The 16,675-nt window shown below is 46.8% G+C and overlaps 1 protein-coding gene across 3 annotated transcripts in view; it reads right to left on the reverse strand.

Moving 5' to 3' along the window:
* The window catches only part of GTF2A1 (general transcription factor IIA subunit 1), a 169,764-nt gene that overhangs the window by 93,671 nt on the left and 59,418 nt on the right, over nt 1–16,675 (reverse strand). For all 3 annotated transcript variants that reach the window (XM_086937594.1, XM_086937593.1, XM_086937592.1), the window contains one exon: nt 10,903–11,406. In XM_086937594.1, coding sequence (XP_086793720.1) covers nt 10,903–11,406 — 504 coding nt within the window. The remainder of the gene's footprint in view (nt 1–10,902; nt 11,407–16,675) is intronic.

A 16,675-nucleotide genomic window follows, 5' to 3' on the forward strand; every position in this document is an offset into this window, starting at 1 on the left:
GTATTAACTGCAGTGCCGGCCTACAGTGAGCTCTTTCCACGTCTCCACAGTTAAGAGCTGGATGGCCTGCGGGGGCGATGATTAAGTGATAGCCGACTGATTTCATCGTGTGAAAATCAGACAGTCTCTAGCATGATAGGATTTAATAGCTGGTATTTAAAGCTATTTAAAATGTCAAAATATCAGTTGTAAAAAGGACACACTTCTAGTGTAGTCTTGACTTGAATCCATTGCCAGGAATGTTTTTGCCCCTAAAAATCCTTCTGAAAAAGGTTTACACATATTGCATTATATTCGTGGGCTGATCAAACCTAATTTAATTTTAAAAAAATCCCTTCTTTTGAAATCAGGTGCATTTCAAACATTTTAATTGAGCCTTAATGAGGCACCATGGGTGTTCTGGTCAATAATGTCTTAGCGAGCCTAAAAATGCAAAATTGGGAAGAGATGCTGTGCTTGTAGATGTGTGCTCTCATTCTTGGATAGAGTGTTTGTTTTGGGTCGGTTGTCACAGGCTGAGAGGATTGTTGGTAGCAGAGGCTGTAATAATTTCCTAAAAGATAAAATGCTATTCGAGAAATTAAAGTTTTCCCAAGATGAGTAAAGGAATTGCATTTTTGTGAACCCAGTTAGCCTCTGTATTTTATTTATTTTTATGTATTTTATTGTTATTCCATGGTGCAATTGACGTTCTTTTTCTTGACTACCTCGTTATAGAATTTAGGCTTTTGAACATCCAGGTGTGGACTGACAGTATAGGTAAGGTCGATAATGCGAAAGTGCAGTTTGCTTGCTGAGTCAATCCAGATTTGCAAGGCTGCCCCCGCACTGAACAATTTTCTTAGTGAAACGCGTGACAAAAACAAACTGAGAGGTGACTCGCTGGAGCAGGTTACACAAGTCATCGCTTACTATAATGCTCTTTCTTTTTTGCTCAATAGAAACATGACAGAGGAAGCTGAAATGCCAATTGTTGCGCTCTGGCTACAAAACATCGAGGGCAGGCTATAATCACATGGCGTTTTTCAGCTCTTGCGCGCGCTTGGAAATGTGAAGTTGAAAATGATAGTGTTCGTCTGAGGGGCACGTGGCTTGGTTTGTGTACTGTATAGTTTTTTAGTGTTGAGATAAAAATGGTTTTATTTTTGCAATTGGTGCTTTAAAAATTTTGTTTATTTAACGGTTTGTTAAGGAGTAAAAAAAAAACCTAGACTTGCCGAATAACAAGTGTTTTTCTAAAACAAAATAATAAAAAAAAATATTTACTTAACCACGGAGGCTGCTGAATGGGCTCTATCACACTTACTGCAGCGTATTCTGGCTAGATTGGCAACCGGACATTCTCTCCACGGAAGAGGGCTGGCTGGGCATTGGATGAAACAAGCGTTGGCATAGCCAATAGGTCTTGCATTTGGGACCTTATAAGTGTTTAGTTATCCAGCACAATATCCTTCGTGCAGCAACATCAAGTATTGCATGGCTAAACACTTACAAGGTCCCAAAGGCGAGACCTATTGGTTATACCAATGCTTGTTAAGAATGTCCCTTGGATATCTGATTAGTTTGACCTGATGCAACATGGTTTTATTCCAGGAAGAGACACCACAATGCACACCAACCCTGCAGTCTCAATATTGAATATCGCTAATGAGTAGGGAAAAGTGGCCGGGATGATTCTTTTGGATGCAGAAAAAAAAAATGGACAGGGTCGGCTGGTCTTTCCTTTGGTAGATATTGAGATGGATTGTTTTTGGAAACACGTTCAGCCACATTCAATCTCTATATAGCGGTTTATCAGCCAGGGTCGTGTGTATGATCTCACTGCGCTAAGGATTTGCGATTAGAAGAGGCACACATCAAGGCGGTCTTTTTCGCTGCAATTGTTCATACTCTCTGGATTCCTACTTATGTCATTAAACAGCATGGCGTAAAGTAGCAGAAAATGATGAAGATGTGGCTATATTTACACCTACTTACTGCTCTTCCAATCATTGAACCAGAAGCATACAAATTTGATGTGATATCCGGCTACTCCCTGGAAAGAAAACTCCGATTTTACATAATTTCTAAGCTTTGATTAATGTTTTACAACGAATGTCACTTATTTTGGTGTGAATATTAGGGTCAACCTTGAAACCACATCTTAATTTTTCTATGAAAATCATTTGACTAAAGTATCACCAAGAATGTAGAAATAGGACAGTTTCCCACTAGGTATTCAGAGAATATGTACAGTAATTAAAACGAATACTCTGCCACAATTCCCTTTTCAATTAAGAGTGCTACCATTAACGGTCCTAAATGCTTTTGTAAAAATAAAAAAATAAAGGACTCACTATTCTCAAAATGTAACTTCTATTTTGAGAAACCTTGCTGCTCCCTCCCTTCCTTACAACTACCGCCCTACAAAGGTTGATGGGCCCTTCTGTTTTTAAAATACTATTGGAAATGCAGACTCACAAGTGGTGGGTCTATCTAAAATCTGCCCTTTTTGTGATCTACATAAAGATTGAAGCTCAGCACTCCTTCCTTGAGCCTTATTTAAACAAGCATTAGAAATGCAATAGGTCTCGCAGCATTAGAGTTAGTGCTTTTAGAATTGTTTATGGGTTTTTTTGTAAATCTTTAGCATGAGGTTGAGGGTGAGTGAGGGTGAGGGGTTGAGGGTGAGTGAGGGTGAGGTTGAGTGAGGGTGAGTGAGGGGTTGAGGGTGAGGGGTTGAGAGTGAGGGTGAGGGTGAGGGTGAGTGAGGGTGAGGGGTTGAGGGTGAGGGGTTGAGGGTGAGGGGTTGAGGGTGAGGGGTTGAGGGTGAGGGGTTGAGGGTGAGGGGTTGAGGGTGAGGGTGAGTGAGGGTGAGTGAGGGTGAGTGAGGGTGAGGGGTTGAGGGTGAGGTGTTGAGGGTGAGTGAGGGTGAGTGAGGGTGAGGGTGAGGGTGAGTGAGGGGTTTTGGGTGAGTGAGGGGGAGTAGTTGAGGCTGAGTGAGGGTGAGTCAGAGTGAGGGTGAGTGAGGGGTTGAAGGTGAGGGGTTGAGGGTGAGTGAGGGTGAGGGGTTGAGGGTGAGTGAGGGTGAGGGGTTGAGGGTGAGTGAGGATGAGTGAGAGTGAGGGTGAGTGAGGGGGAGTGAGGGGGAGTAGTTGAGGCTGAGTGAGGGTGAGTCAGAGTGAGGGTGAGTGAGGGTGAGGGGTTGAGGGTGAGGGGTTGAGGGTGAGTGAGGGTGAGTGAGGGTGAGTGAGGGTGAGTGAGGGTGAGTGAGGGTGAGTGAGGGTGAGTGAGGGTGAGTGAGGGTGAGTGAGGGTGAGGGGTTGAGGGTGAGTGAGGATGAGTGAGAGTGAGGGTGAGTGAGGGGTTGAGGGTGAGGGGTTGAGGGTGAGTGAGGGGTTGAGGGTGAGTGAGGGGTTGAGGGGGAGTGAGGGGTTGAGGGGGAGGGGTCGAGGGGGAGGGGTTGAGGGTGAGTGAGGGTGAGTGAGTGAGAGTGAGGGGTTGAGGGTGAGTGAGTGAGGGTGAGTGAGGGTGAGGGTTTGAGGGTGAGGGGTTGAGGGTGAGGGAGTGAGGGTGAGGCGTTGAGGGTGAGGGGTTGAGGGTGAGGGGTTGAGGGTGAGGGGTTGAGGGTGAGGGGTTGAGGGTGAGGGGTTGAGGGTGAGGGGTTGAGGGTGAGGGGTTGAGGGTGAGGGGTTGAGGGTGAGGGGTTGAGGGTGAGGGGTTGAGGGTGAGGGGTTGAGGGTGAGTGAGGGTGAGGGGTTGAGGGTGAGTGAGGGTTGAGGGTGAGGGGTTGAGGGTGAGTGAGGTTTTGGTTCCCCAGTCCTGCCCTGACAATCAACACTTTACTTTGGGACAGAAGATCTGTTCGAAGTCTCCTCTGGGTGGGGTGATGAACAGCTGCTTGGCTACACAAAAACACACCCGAAAGAAGCAGTATTCAAATATTCCAGGAATTTCCCGATTCTGTAGCAAATACCAGGATAAATAAAACTGCCAAAATGCCAACATTTCCCAGAGAACCTCCTGATTACAGCAAAATGTAACTTTGTATTATGTGGGTAGACTTCAAAATCCACACAAATTAAAAGAGCAGACTAACTTGCACAACAGCCGGTAACAGCATTTCACCCGAGCTTACATGCGTGAAGAGATATTTACAAACAAGGAGGCAGATCAAGAAAGAAGAGAAACACCTGACCTCTTCAAAAGAGCTGGACAAAGCAGAACTGATGTAACAAAGAAATTACTGTGGAAATAGTAAAAGGCGCTTTAGGCGGAGATGTGCAAATTACAACGTTAAAATTATCAGAACTTGACCTCGTGTGAGTGTGTACCACGACAATCGACAACACGACAAATGCACTTGCAGGGAGGGGAGGAGGCGGCAATGTGGCAGGAGACTTTAGAAACCAACTCAGCCCTGTGCTTTACCTCATAGTAAAGCAAAAAGCAACAAACAGCAAAAAATGCGTGAGCAAACGCAGTTCAACCTCAAATCCGAACAAGAAAGGGTGGAGGGGGCAGGGGAGGAGGGGTCCGGGGAGGAGGGAAGGGCCAGAGGGACTTGATGGGAGTGGTGGGGAGGAGGGGGAGGGTATAGAGAGAGAGGAGGAGAGACAGGACAGGGGGAAGCAGCAGAGACACGGCGGGTAAAATAAACAAATAACACGGCGGGCAGGGGAGGGGGCGGAGAGGGGAGAGGAGAAATGCGACACGGAGGGAAGGGGAGGGGGCGGAGCGGGGAGGGGACGGAGAGGGGAGAGGTGCGACATCAGTGTGCATCACACCCTGCAGGTTATAGCGAGAGTGTGGGGTGAATTTAGGAGAAAGAACCAAGTGTGCTTTTATGGCTCGCTGAACGAATCCAGGGTAGACCATCATGTTGTGTCGGCACAATGGAGTCTGCAGATTATAGACCTGGGTAGTGAGCGATGAGACCCCTGGTGAGGAGGAGACCTCTGTTGGATGTTTAACTGTCGAGGTTTTGCATTGGTTTGGGTCCGCAATTTCAATGAGGAATCTGAATGCTCTGGGGATAATCTCAGCGTTTATTTTCCTCTCCTTTGGGGCCTGTGTGCACTTCAGATGCCTGCAGGCCAGCATAGAATCGCCCTGTCATATTTTGCACCAGCTGGCATTTGAAAGAAGGATGTATGGAAAGGCCTTCGAACTGGGCACCCGTATAATTCAGTTTGGGATTTATGGAAAAGCTGATTGCTGCAGTATGGAGCTTGGTGGAATAAACAAATAACACGGCGGGCAGGGGAGGGGGCGGAGAGGGGAGAGGAGAAATGCGACACGGAGGGAAGGGGAGGGGGCGGAGCGGGGAGGGGGCGGAGAGGGGAGAGGTGCGACATCAGTGTGCATCACACCCTGCAGGTTATAGCGAGAGTGTGGGGTGAATTTAGGAGAAAGAACCAAGTGTGCTTTTATGGCTCGCTGAACGAATCCAGGGTAGACCATCATGTTGTGTCGGCACAATGGCGTCTGCAGATTATAGACCTGGGTAGTGAGCGAGGAGACCTCTGTTGGATGTTTAACTGTCGAGGTTTTGCATTGGTTTGGGTCCGCAATTTCCTGTGTGCACTTCAGATGCCTGCAGGCCAGCATAGAATCGCCCTGTCATATTTTGCACCAGCTGGCATTTGAAAGAAGGATGTATGGAAAGGCCTTCGAACTGGGCACCCGTATAATTCAGTTTGGGATTTATGGAAAAGCTGATTGCTGCAGTATGGAGCTTGGTGGAATAAACAAATAACACGGCGGGCAGGGGAGGGGGCGGAGAGGGGAGAGGAGAAATGCGACACGGAGGGAAGGGGAGGGGGCGGAGCGGGGAGGGGGCGGAGAGGGGAGAGGTGCGACATCAGTGTGCATCACACCCTGCAGGTTATAGCGAGAGTGTGGGGTGAATTTAGGAGAAAGAACCAAGTGTGCTTTTATGGCTCGCTGAACGAATCCAGGGTAGACCATCATGTTGTGTCGGCACAATGGCGTCTGCAGATTATAGACCTGGGTAGTGAGCGAGGAGACCCCTGGTGAGGAGGAGACCTCTGTTGGATGTTTAACTGTCGAGGTTTTGCATTGGTTTGGGTCCGCAATTTCCTGTGTGCACTTCAGATGCCTGCAGGCCAGCATAGAATCGCCCTGTCATATTTTGCACCAGCTGGCATTTGAAAGAAGGATGTATGGAAAGGCCTTCGAACTGGGCACCCGTATAATTCAGTTTGGGATTTATGGAAAAGCTGATTGCTGCAGTATGGAGCTTGGTGGAATAAACAAATAACACGGCGGGCAGGGGAGGGGGCGGAGAGGGGAGAGGAGAAATGCGACACGGAGGGAAGGGGAGGGGGCGGAGCGGGGAGGGGGCGGAGAGGGGAGAGGTGCGACATCAGTGTGCATCACACCCTGCAGGTTATAGCGAGAGTGTGGGGTGAATTTAGGAGAAAGAACCAAGTGTGCTTTTATGGCTCGCTGAACGAATCCAGGGTAGACCATCATGTTGTGTCGGCACAATGGCGTCTGCAGATTATAGACCTGGGTAGTGAGCGAGGAGACCCCTGGTGAGGAGGAGACCTCTGTTGGATGTTTAACTGTCGAGGTTTTGCATTGGTTTGGGTCCGCAATTTCCTGTGTGCACTTCAGATGCCTGCAGGCCAGCATAGAATCGCCCTGTCATATTTTGCACCAGCTGGCATTTGAAAGAAGGATGTATGGAAAGGCCTTCGAACTGGGCACCCGTATAATTCAGTTTGGGATTTATGGAAAAGCTGATTGCTGCAGTATGGAGCTTGGTGGAATAAACAAATAACACGGCGGGCAGGGGAGGGGGCGGAGAGGGGAGAGGAGAAATGCGACACGGAGGGAAGGGGAGGGGGCGGAGAGGGGAGAGGTGCGACATCAGTGTGCATCACACCCTGCAGGTTATAGCGAGAGTGTGGGGTGAATGTAGGAGAAAGAACCAAGTGTGCTTTTATGGCTCGCTGAACGAATCCAGGGTAGACCATCATGTTGTGTCGGCACAATGGCGTCTGCAGATTATAGACCTGGGTAGTGAGCGAGGAGACCCCTGGTGAGGAGGAGACCTCTGTTGGATGTTTAACTGTCGAGGTTTTGCATTGGTTTGGGTCCGCAATTTCCTGTGTGCACTTCAGATGCCTGCAGGCCATCATAGAATCGCCCTGTCATATTTTGCACCAGCTGGCATTTGAAAGAAGGATGTATGGAAAGGCCTTCGAACTGGGCACCCGTATAATTCAGTTTGGGATTTATGGAAAAGCTGATTGCTGCAGTATGGAGCTTGGTGGAATAAACAAATAACACGGCGGGCAGGGGAGGGGGCGGAGAGGGGAGAGGAGAAATGCGACACGGAGGGAAGGGGAGGGGGCGGAGCGGGGAGGGGGCGGAGAGGGGAGAGGTGCGACATCAGTGTGCATCACACCCTGCAGGTTATAGCGAGAGTGTGGGGTGAATTTAGGAGAAAGAACCAAGTGTGCTTTTATGGCTCGCTGAACGAATCCAGGGTAGACCATCATGTTGTGTCGGCACAATGGCGTCTGCAGATTATAGACCTGGGTAGTGAGCGAGGAGACCCCTGGTGAGGAGGAGACCTCTGTTGGATGTTTAACTGTCGAGGTTTTGCATTGGTTTGGGTCCGCAATTTCCTGTGTGCACTTCAGATGCCTGCAGGCCAGCATAGAATCGCCCTGTCATATTTTGCACCAGCTGGCATTTGAAAGAAGGATGTATGGAAAGGCCTTCGAACTGGGCACCCGTATAATTCAGTTTGGGATTTATGGAAAAGCTGATTGCTGCAGTATGGAGCTTGGTGGAATAAACAAATAACACGGCGGGCAGGGGAGGGGGCGGAGAGGGGAGAGGAGAAATGCGACACGGAGGGAAGGGGAGGGGGCGGAGAGGGGAGAGGTGCGACATCAGTGTGCATCACACCCTGCAGGTTATAGCGAGAGTGTGGGGTGAATGTAGGAGAAAGAACCAAGTGTGCTTTTATGGCTCGCTGAACGAATCCAGGGTAGACCATCATGTTGTGTCGGCACAATGGCGTCTGCAGATTATAGACCTGGGTAGTGAGCGAGGAGACCCCTGGTGAGGAGGAGACCTCTGTTGGATGTTTAACTGTCGAGGTTTTGCATTGGTTTGGGTCCGCAATTTCCTGTGTGCACTTCAGATGCCTGCAGGCCATCATAGAATCGCCCTGTCATATTTTGCACCAGCTGGCATTTGAAAGAAGGATGTATGGAAAGGCCTTCGAACTGGGCACCCGTATAATTCAGTTTGGGATTTATGGAAAAGCTGATTGCTGCAGTATGGAGCTTGGTGGAATAAACAAATAACACGGCGGGCAGGGGAGGGGGCGGAGAGGGGAGAGGAGAAATGCGACACGGAGGGAAGGGGAGGGGGCGGAGCGGGGAGGGGGCGGAGAGGGGAGAGGTGCGACACGGCGTTAGAAGGAAGGAAGAGAGGGGAGGGGGGAGGAGAAATGCGACACGGCGGGAAGGGGAGGGGGCGGAACGGGGGCGGAGAGGGGAGAGAGAGAGTAGGCAAGGGTAAACATACACGGACGTGCACGCGCCCGTGACTTTTACGGTCAATGCGCATGCGCATAAGCTTAATGCGCATGCGCATTGACCTTAAAAGTCACGGGCACTGCAAGGAATCGCCACGATTCCTTGCAGTGCAGATAAAGAGTGGATAACTCGCAATACTCTCGCCTTGCTCGATGCGCATGCGCATCGACAGGCGAGACCTAAAAAGACCAGGTTTAAGACCCGATCAGTTTTACTCACAAATATGGTTGGTCATCTCAGAGATTGGTCTTTCCCAGATGCACAAAATGCATGTTCTTATGGGTCAAACCATCACTTCCCTGTTGTTTTTCTCATGACTCACTGGCAGTTAAGTAGTCACATACTAATTGAAGGACTCTGAGACAGTTAATTCAAAACTCTTTCCTTCGCTGCTTCACACTACTCTTCTACATTTGGTATATTCTTAAACTGTTCCTTCAAGTATATAGAGACTTGTTTTCAGTTGATGAGCTAAGACAATGTATTGTTTATCGTCAAAGAATTTGACATCTTTCACGCTTAAAAAACAAACAGAAAAAGCACAATTATACTTTGATACCATATATCCATTTTCTTTAAAAGGCCTACACTTATGGGGGATATAGGATCAATACTAATTGCTTCCATTGAAACTATTTTGGATCATACACCGCACATTTCTTCATCCAGTGCCCGAAAATAAAAGCTTACTGGGTCGAGGTTTTTAAGGAGCTAAACAAATTAAGTACCAGCATTCATCCTTCACCTACGTGTTTACTTTAAGTTCTACAGCTGACACTCCAGCAACATTTTTGGGGATTTTTATTCATTTCAATGATCCTAATTAGACTTCCTAGTTACACTTCAGATAGTTAAACATTGGTTAAATTGTGACCCGTCTTCAAAAAGGGAGTGGTAACATGAATTAATTGACTTATGTGGTTTAGAGATGAGAATTGTTTTGAATAATCCGGTTTGCCGTCAGTTAGCATCCGTCTAAAACCACCTTTACAAAAAACACACTTCTTTCCAACTACATTTTTTATTGAATCATTTATGAATATATTGTGCATCTTTTTTCCTGTGTGGTCAATTATGAAACATCTCCCCAATTAACAATATTAAAATATATTTATTTATTTATTGACATTTGCAGAGCGCGGCGAATACCCGTGGGCGTCTTGGCGCTAATTAAGGGATGGATCAGCAACTGGGGTAAAGAAGATATACAAGGCTATTGGTCAAATAACCACGTCTTTAGCGGTTTGCGGAATGTGAACAGGGAGGGACTTGCTCGGATATGTGCAGGAAGGGTGTTCCAGAGTGTGTGTATATATATATATATATATATATATATATTCATATTCCACCCTGTTTAGGCCCTAGTAGCACCTAAATACAGGACCCATTAGGTGATCAGTCACTAAGACATTGGCTTTTTGTGTTAAAAATCAAATCTACTTATAACCTGTTTTAATTAACAGGCGAAACAGAAGGACAATTAAATGGAAAATCAGAGGCCTAGCATTTTACGTGTGGCGATACATAGACAGAACTATTTTTTTTTATCTATCTCAAAACAAACAAAAAGATGCAGTATTACACCTGTGCTCCATTCAAGATGTACGTTTATCCTGATGATTTGTAGCGGTTTGTAAGGCATGACTAATGATATATAAGATTTATTTTTAAATTCGAATTGATGTTAGGGGAGCAGGTCTGAAAGAATGAGACAGAATTTGCACTACAGCACATTTGATAATTTTTAATACGATAAATAATCAAGCTCCACAAGCTAATCATATTAAGAAGCTTGAGGGGTATAATTAGCCAAAAAATCATCTCAACACTCTTAAGCACGGCACAGCACAGAGCTCTCTCTGAAGACTAGCATTAACATTTTAAATTCCAGTATAAACCAATACCCTAATAAGCCATATAGTGAAGGCACCCAACATAATGTGTTCTGCCCTCACAAAGGAACTACTCAGAACAAAAGGATTATGGATTCATTGGGTAATCAGGTGAATTAATAGTAAGTAAACAGTGTGTATGGGACCAGACAAAAAAGAAGCATGTGTCGGTAAAACTGTGCATTACTGTTACACAGTTTACGCATACTGGGCATTATGGTGTGATGGGTTTTCTCTTGTCTGCAGGTTATTTTAAAGAAAGTCAATAAAATGATTTCTTAATAAAAGAACTTAAACACATCTTGCTCTCATGAAACTAGACAGGCCAGGAGCCATCTAACATTGATCCCAATTACTCATATTTGGTTAGCACCACGACAATGTGAAAGAAACAGATATGCCCCTCATTTACTCTCTCATCCAAGAAGTTTCGTTTTCAAGATTACCTCTTCAACTTGTCCATCCTCCCCATCTTTCTCTTTGTCCTCTTCCTCATCTTCATCATAGTCTTCATCTTCATCCTCATCCTCTTCCGATGAAGTGTCCCCAGCTCCGTCCACTTGCAGAACCAGAGGCGGCTGCTGTTGCTGTGCCTGCTGCTGTTGCACATGCTGCTGTTGTGCATGTTGCAGCGCATTCTGTTGTGCTTGCTGGTGTGCATGCTGTTGTGCCTGCTGTTGTGCCTGCTGTAGCTGGGCATGCTGCTGTTGGGCATGCTGCTGTTGGGCATGCTGCTGTTGGGCATGCTGCTGTTGGGCATGCTGCTGTTGGGCATGCTGCTGCTGGGCATGCTGCTGCTGGGCAGCTACAGTAATCTGTCCCTGTGCTTGCGTTGCAGTGGCTAACGTGGTAGGTATGACTTGCGTTTTGTTGCCCGTGAACAAAATCTGTTGAGGCTGTATGATTACTCCTGCCTGCTGCTGGATTCCACCAGACATTGGAGCCAAAACCTGACGAAAAACCAAACAATAAAATAATTAATCAACCATGACAAAAAAAACAAAAAAACACAAACAAAGCAATGCTTAGTTGTACGCTCATTGTTTATCCACTATACAGGTTAAGTTAGCACAAATGTGTAGAAATAAGGAAGGCAACATCACTTTGTGTACAACCCTTACAAGTAAGCCAATGCCAACAGCTCGAAATAGAGCTAGCTAAAAGAATTTCGAAAAACCAAGCAAAGTGGAATTTTTATTGGGAATAATGTTTTTGAAAATTGTTGGGCAGCTAACAATGGGAAGAAAATCGTTCTTTGGGATGTGAAAAAACGTATAGGAGAATTCAGCAAAACATACATAAAATGTCATACCAAACACATCCAAGCCCAGCACTTACACATTAAGACCAGGGATCGATTTAGGAAAAGTGTTGCTCGTAAAAACCATGAAAGTCAGAACTAAACAGCACACGCTGGAACACTTTCTAGAATTTAAAAGCTGGAGACCATTGAAGGATTGCCATCTATCAGATATCAGGATAATATCCTCAATCTGCCAAGCTAAACACCTTTTAACTTGTTTTGTGGCATTATTTTTCATGCTCCACTTGCCCGCTCAACAGATATTAATGAACAACAACCCAACATTTGGGCCTTTGTAAACATCAAATAAAACTAGAGCGGCTGTAACAAGGTTATGCAAGATGTGTATAGGAAGCCACTAACAAATAACCTGCTTGGATAGATTAGCTACAGAAATCATTGCTATCATTCACTGGCATGGCCTCTTACCCACCTGGTCAATGTTTGACAAAAAGATAATCACTAATAGTGATTAAAAGAAAGTCATGGGATACAGATATGCATAATCCATACAGATTACAAAGGTATTCCGTTCATGCTCGGTGAACATTTGTAATCAGTTGACTGCGCTCACCAATCAGGATGTTCCAAATACCATTAGAAACCATCCTAAATGGGTTCCCAGGGCTGTACATTTGTACGGTTTGAATTTTAACTTCACACTAGAAGTTAACTATGAGGCCCCAGCTGAACTTGTAACCAATTTCCCCTTAGGAAACGAAAAAGCAAAAAGATATCACTGCTTCTCGGATACGGATAACCAGGCGGTTATAGTGATATTAATACAACTTCAGGGAAATAGTTTTTTTCTCTAGTTTCTAGTCTGCTGGAAATCGATCACGTAAACACAGAGCAAGCAGTGGGCATTAAAAAGGGGTGATGGTAAGTGGTCTCTAAAAAAGTAGAAACACAATAAAATTCGTAGTCAAGACTGGGCTTGCAGAAAATAAAAGGCAAAGACTAAGTTACTTACTTTCAATAAGGCTCTCAGAAGGATATTTTACTTAATCATATTTCTCATCTTTTGACTATCCATAGCCCCAAAATGGATTGGAATTTACTCTTGAGCCCCAGTAGTGGTGCCAGACTCTTTGGCGACCTTGCACAGTCTCCAGAAGGGACGACATGAATGCTGCCCCTACACGTGGACATCAGATGGTCCTGAACTCTTCCTCACACATAAACAGATCAACCATGACAGACTGCAGATTACAGAGAACTAAATATTACTTGGATTTTCTTTTAAATTTATCGGGGCCCAGTGTGCAGACAGTGAAGGAGGGAGGATGATGAGACAGCAAGATGCGTCTGGGGTAGGGGCTGTCCAGTTGAACCCACAAGCAGTGACTTGAAGTTCAGTCTGGGCAAACCTATGGTGGGGTTCAAAGCTGGTGTGTCTCAGGACCTGGTTAGTATAGTTGGCCCACTTAGACTCAGCGGGGGCATGCAGGGGCGGCTCTAGGTTCATGGTGGCCCTGGGCAGGGAGCGTAGGTAGGGGGACCCGGAAGAGGGGGTCTGGGCGGGGCGGAGCCCAGTGAAGAGGGGAGTCAGGGTGTTTGGAAGTGGAACAGAGCCGGAGGTTGCCAAATCCCTGCCAGGGGCCCCACACAAATATGTATCCATCCTCAGAGGATTATTATATTAAGGATATATATTGCCGTGGTGGCCCCTGGGGTTTGATGGCCCTGTGCAGGTGCAAAGCTTGCACATGCCTAAGTCACCCCATGGGTGCAGTTGTGCTGTTCGAAGTCCTAACGGTTCTTCTTGGGTGCAGGGAAGTGGCTCCACTACTCCACAGGAGATGCTGGTAGCTTCTTAAGAGTGCTTGCAGTCTCTTCCAGGCTTTTGGAGGCTGAGCAGCTGCATGACAAGTTGTCTTTGGCACAGTTGTCTTGGACAACAGGCCGGCCGGCAGGGTTGGCGCCAAGTCAGTTACTGCTCCTAAATTCTTGCTCTTTGGTGTCCTTAGGTCGTAAACATCTGCTTTCCTGGTGCCAGAGGCTCTCCTTAATATTAGATTTAGGGGCTCGATGCGCCAGCCTTTCCATGTAGCTGTTGATGATAACCTTTACTCCATGTACGTCTTAATGCAGATGTTTTTTTTTTATACACAGTGGTCTCTATGTAACATACAACAGTGTCTTTCTTTGCACAGATATAATAATTTGTTTCACATTGCCAGGGCTTAAATTAAATACAGTAAAATTGCTCGCTTTCAGAGAGCTGGCAGCCTGCACTTATTCTATTGGCACTTGATAGCGGCGAGTTCGGAAAAGAAATTATGATCCAACATGTGTTACTCTACTATCTTCTTAACTGTTTTATTCATCACTGGCAAGCACGTTCTACCCCCCCCCCACCACAATGACCATCCTTTCCACTGCTTGTCGTCACCCTTGCTCCCCCAGCCACAAGTGCCAGCTATTGTTGACCCCAACAATTTAAACAACAAAATCTACAAGTTCCAGAATGCCTCGTGGTGCTGGATGCACATAGCACAGTCGGTAACTGCACCAAAAGGGGCAGATCATGTGCGAGACAGGGAGGTGGGGGTAGGTATACGGGGGTGGGTTGGACAGATGGGTGGGGTGAGAGGGGGGGCGGGGGGGAAAAGGAGGGGGGGGGGGAATCTTCACCTTCTTGTGCTGGCCTGGGTTTGGAGGTCATGGATCTCTGCCAGAGATCAGGCTGGGAGGAGGAAGGCAGACTCATGCAAGCTAAAGGGGAATGTGGGTTGAACACGCAGTCTTTTGTGCTGTCTCCAGTGCATGTAGTGCCCTCGCTCAGACTCCCACCATCTCCATACATAGTCCCCTCCATACGATCTCCATATACAGTCCCCTCCATACCATTCTCCATATACATAGTCCCCTCCATATCTGTGAATAAAGCTGGATGGGGCAGCGCTCTAGAAGGTACACCACACACACAAAGTGGTGCATACCACTGCACGGAGTGCTGTCGTACTCCAAAGAGCGTTGCAAATCAATACCCTATTCTAAAATATCACGAATCAACAAGCACACAACAGGCTTCCACACCAGTGCTGAGACTCAGCTAGCTGGGACAAGGCAGCTGCTGAGAGATGACCAGATGTCAAACTGTGGGTGCCTGTGTGTAAGAGGTGCCGAGCTGCTCTTCCTTTCATTCAGTGGGATTCCATTACTCACGCGCTGCTCATACAGGGTGCACTGTAAATGATAGCGGTGACTGCTGTAGCCTAGTCTCTCTCCGCTTCTTAGTCCAGCGTCCAAAGTCCGACTCCAGTCCCAACACAGAGTCCGTTTCTGTGCTCTGGCAGTGGCAACATGGGTCTGCTGGAAGTTGGAACACACCAGCAAGGAGTGGTTTGACCTCTACATTGTTTTCATGATCGAAGCCACCAAGCTGACTGCAACCAGCATCAGCATTAGGCGAGAAAGGGCCTGGTAATGAAGGGATGGGGAAGAACTGAGACTGGCTGCCTCCGTGTTGCTGTTTTTTTCCAGTTGCTAAGATCCTGATATCAAAGTCCTTTTTTTGCGTGCAGCCTTGCACTAACTGTTTAAACTCTGCAGTAGATTATATTGTGTTCTATTAGGTCTAGACTCAAGAGTGGAATACTGCAATACATCGCCAGTGGAACTATGTGGAATACCAGGGAGTGAAACTGCTTCTCTGGTGCTAGGGACTCGGCTGAATACTGAATTTAGGAGTGTTAGGGTAGAAGCCAATTGGCTACTGATCCCTGGGGACACTATGCCTCCTATATGACCACCCGGTCCTCGAATTCCTAGGTATGCAGTCACAAAGATGGCTACCTCTAACAATTTGTGTCCACCTCGTAGTTAGCCCACCATATGGGTGCTACTAGTCTTGGGGAGGGGAGCCCAAGGAGGCTAATCATCAGGTTATACTCAGGAAGAGGATGTTACCGTCTTCCCGGACACACGTTTGTACCCGGCCTCATGAGAGTAAAAGGCTCTGACCCGAGTAGGTCAGAAACTCGTCTCGGGAGGCAGGCTGGCAGAGTCCAACAAGCACACCAGAGGCTGGTAGGTGTTCAGGGGTCACCTCTAAGGTGCCCTCTAAGAGCATGCTTTGTTATATCCAACACTGGCATCAGAGTGATTTTATCAAAACGAGGTGCGGTACCGAACATCCCCATTTTCAATGAAGTCATCATGTATCTAGGGAACTCATTTTCATCAGTGTCCAGCACATGGTTTAAGAGGGCTTCACTGGTCACTTGCACTGACAGCATTAGGACCGACCAACACAGGGGTAAATCTGCTCATGCAGGTATTTCCTCACAAATAATATGAAGCATCCTGGCTTAGGGCTATAAGGCTTTCTGCAGGGGTGACTAACAAATATATGCACAGGGTCAAGAGTGATTTGCATATGGCCAGCTCCAAACTGGGGGAGGCGTGGTGAGAAAAAGAACAATGGATTAAACCCAGATCTTTGTGGCTGGGGGAGAATGTTTGCATTATTCAGCCTTCCGTCCATCATTTGTTCCTTTTGCTGTGGTAGGGGATGTGGCACACAGGGATGTGCGACATGCATTTTTATCAGCACCAAGACATGCAGCCTGCAATGGCAGCTATGCACCTGCTTGGTAAGGGGTCCCTTAGGGTGGCACAATGCATGCTGCGGCTCTTAGGAATTCTCTTTAGTATCTCAGGCCCTAGGTACCAGGGTACTATTTATTAGGTTTTGCCAATTGGGGAACAATTGCACAGTTTAGGGAAAGTGCTCTAGCACTGGGGACTTGGGTGGCAGGGGGACTTTCCTACATTAATGCAAGGTATTGGATACCAAACACCATATATTTCAGTGAGGCCATCATGTAGCTCGGGAACTCATTTTTCCCAGTGTCCAGCACATGTAGCTAAAGTAACTTCCCAGTTAACTTGGATATCGAATAATCGTC

This window comes from Lissotriton vulgaris, chromosome 9 (assembly GCF_964263255.1).
Source record: "Lissotriton vulgaris chromosome 9, aLisVul1.2, whole genome shotgun sequence".
In the NCBI taxonomy this organism is placed as follows: domain Eukaryota; kingdom Metazoa; phylum Chordata; class Amphibia; order Caudata; family Salamandridae; genus Lissotriton; species Lissotriton vulgaris.